Source organism: Ursus maritimus (genome assembly GCF_017311325.1).
Source record: "Ursus maritimus isolate PB19 chromosome Y unlocalized genomic scaffold, ASM1731132v1 scaffold_Y2, whole genome shotgun sequence".
In the NCBI taxonomy this organism is placed as follows: domain Eukaryota; kingdom Metazoa; phylum Chordata; class Mammalia; order Carnivora; family Ursidae; genus Ursus; species Ursus maritimus.
The window spans coordinates 20,641-23,201 of NW_024423335.1; the positions used below are offsets into that span (position 1 = coordinate 20,641).

A 2,561-nucleotide genomic window follows, 5' to 3' on the forward strand; every position below is an offset into this window, starting at 1 on the left:
ACTCCCTATCCTTTGAAATCATACCTGTTGTTACTGCATGGACTGGTTTCATCTTTCATTTAGTGTTATTCCACATAACATAAAGTAAAAAAGATTTCAAATAATACCATTTAAAATAAAATTTTTGGATAATTGGAAATTTAGAATCATACATTGTCCTTTATAATAAATGTCTTCTGAAAATTATGTGAAAACAAATTCTGTTGAGAAACCTACTTTTCACAAAAGTCATTCAGAACACCCCAATAACCTTCAGGGACAACAAACCATTCACAGTCACCTGGACCAATATTTATGTTAACAGAGCAGAAGTTGTTATTTTCTTGGTGACCTGAAAAGAAAAAGGGAAAACAAACGTATATGTTATAGTGTAAATTCAATGGGAGAAAATGTGCCTTTAAATCACTGGGTCGTTTCAAGAGTGAAATACGCTTGTAAATTACAGAACAGCACATAATAAGCAATAAATATTACCTACTGTCATTATGACTACTACTTCCTCCTCCATAAAGTACTCCCAATTCTTACAGAGAATCAAATAATTGAAGAGGTAGGGTTTTCAAATATAACTTAGTTATTTAACAACCTGTAGCTCCTCTACAGCTCTTATAAACATCCCAATTTGATGCTGATGCACACTGTAAATGTTTCTATCCACAAGTAGGTAGGTATTATCCTGGAAAGGAGTTTTAAAATTTGAGATCTGGGGACACTGTGACAGATTTACTTAAAAAACAAAAACAAAACTTTGTAATAAAGGACCTGAGAACAATCTGAATTTTTCAGAACACATTTCAAGATCATGTCAAAATGTAAACTGTTATACAGCAAGGCACCACTTCTATGTATGGTAGTAGAAGAACAAAATCCTTACCAAATAATCAGCAATTTAAAATCAATGTTTCTTTTGAATTATACTGAGCAAATTAAAATATAGTAAACATTTCGTCTAAGAAATTTCAAAGCATTACAAAGGATGCTGTTCAAGAACTAATAAAGAACTATACGCATATACTAGAAACCTTAACCGCTTTTAGGCACAAATGACAGAGACATAATCTATTAAGTTTTGTTTTCCCTCATAGATTTTAAAAGAAAAAAGACATTTTTTCATTTTCTTTATTTCATTTTTCATACAATATTTACTTTTATAACATATCTAAATTGGATAATTTAAAAAACAAAATAAATCCTAATAGAATCAGTCTAATACCATATATATATAAGGGAAAAAAACCCTTGCCATATGAAATTCTTGCTTAGTATTACAAAGGTATTAGTGATAAGGATCAAGATCTAAAAGTCTTCTGTCATTAATTACAACTCTCCTGGTCTCTTTCAACTTTACCACTACAAGTGATAAAGTATTATGTAAGTGAATTTACAATAATGGCGTGGGAATATAAACATTCCAACCAATGGGTTCCATCAACATCGAAATCCCTGAGGAGATTTAAAAATCTGGGTATCTCAAAGGAGACCTTGATTCAGCATTTCTTCAAAAAGATTTTCAGATTTCAACAAAGTTGGGAACCCTAACTCATTTAAAAATAAGAAACAACCTATTTTAAATAAATCATATGGCTCATATACAGTGAAAATGTAAAAAAGCAAGCACTCTGGTTATCAAACTATAACTGATACCAGTAATAAAAATAAAAACAGAAAAGCAAAAGATGTTGATATACAGGCTACAGACATCAGTACATATAGAGAAGAATGGTTATTTGCTGCCGGTATCTGCCTTTACAGATAGTGTAAAGATAGTTTACTTGCCACAACTCATAGACTGTTAAATATTTGCATTATGATCTATTACATAATCTACGTCAATGCAAAGGAAACAAAGATGATTTGAGTTCGATGAAAATTTTAGATTTTTAAGATTTTAAATCAGAAGATGGTAAACTACCGCCCATGGGCCAAACATCTGTTCTTGTAAATAAGACTTTCACGGAACACAAATACACCATTGGTTTATGTTTTGTATACGGTGTTTTCATTCAACAAATCAGAATTAAGCAGCTACTGTAACAAAAATCTTACACACTATCATTAGTTCTCACTGCTGGTTGGTAAACTATTGTATTAAGACAGTTATAATTCAACAGCATTTTAACTGATATACGTATCACCACAGTTCAACATTTTATTAAAAAAAAAAAAAAAGCCAGTGCATATTCATTCAAGAAAAATGAACTTCATGAGGTAGTGCCAAATAATTTTCTCCATTCCACAGGAAAGCATTGTATTTAATATACAAGGATGTTCTTGCTGTGCAAAACAAAACCATTACCGTACATTGAAACTACCAAAGTGTTCACTACAATATATCTATCTTATAGAAAAACAATGGACAAAAAAATTAGAAAATTTAAATGCAGTATCTCATCATCAAACCTCTTTCTAAAAGTTAAAAAAGAGGAAGAAAGGGAGGGAGGGAGGGAAGGAGGAGGAAGAAGAGAAGAAGAAAAAAAATTAAGACTGAAATCAAAGTCAGTGTCTGGCTAAGAAAGAAAGTGGTAAGCAGACAGTTGATTTAGTTAAATTGTATTTCACTT

The 2,561-nt window shown here is 31.0% G+C and overlaps 1 protein-coding gene across 1 annotated transcript in view; it reads right to left on the reverse strand.

The window, feature by feature from the left end:
- Positions 1-2,561, reverse strand: part of LOC103680203 (lysine-specific demethylase 6A-like) — a 143,311-nt gene that overhangs the window by 20,623 nt on the left and 120,127 nt on the right. Inside the window, 1 exon segment of the mRNA XM_040636038.1 lies at positions 217-331. Within this exon segment, the coding sequence (XP_040491972.1) occupies positions 217-331 (115 nt within the window).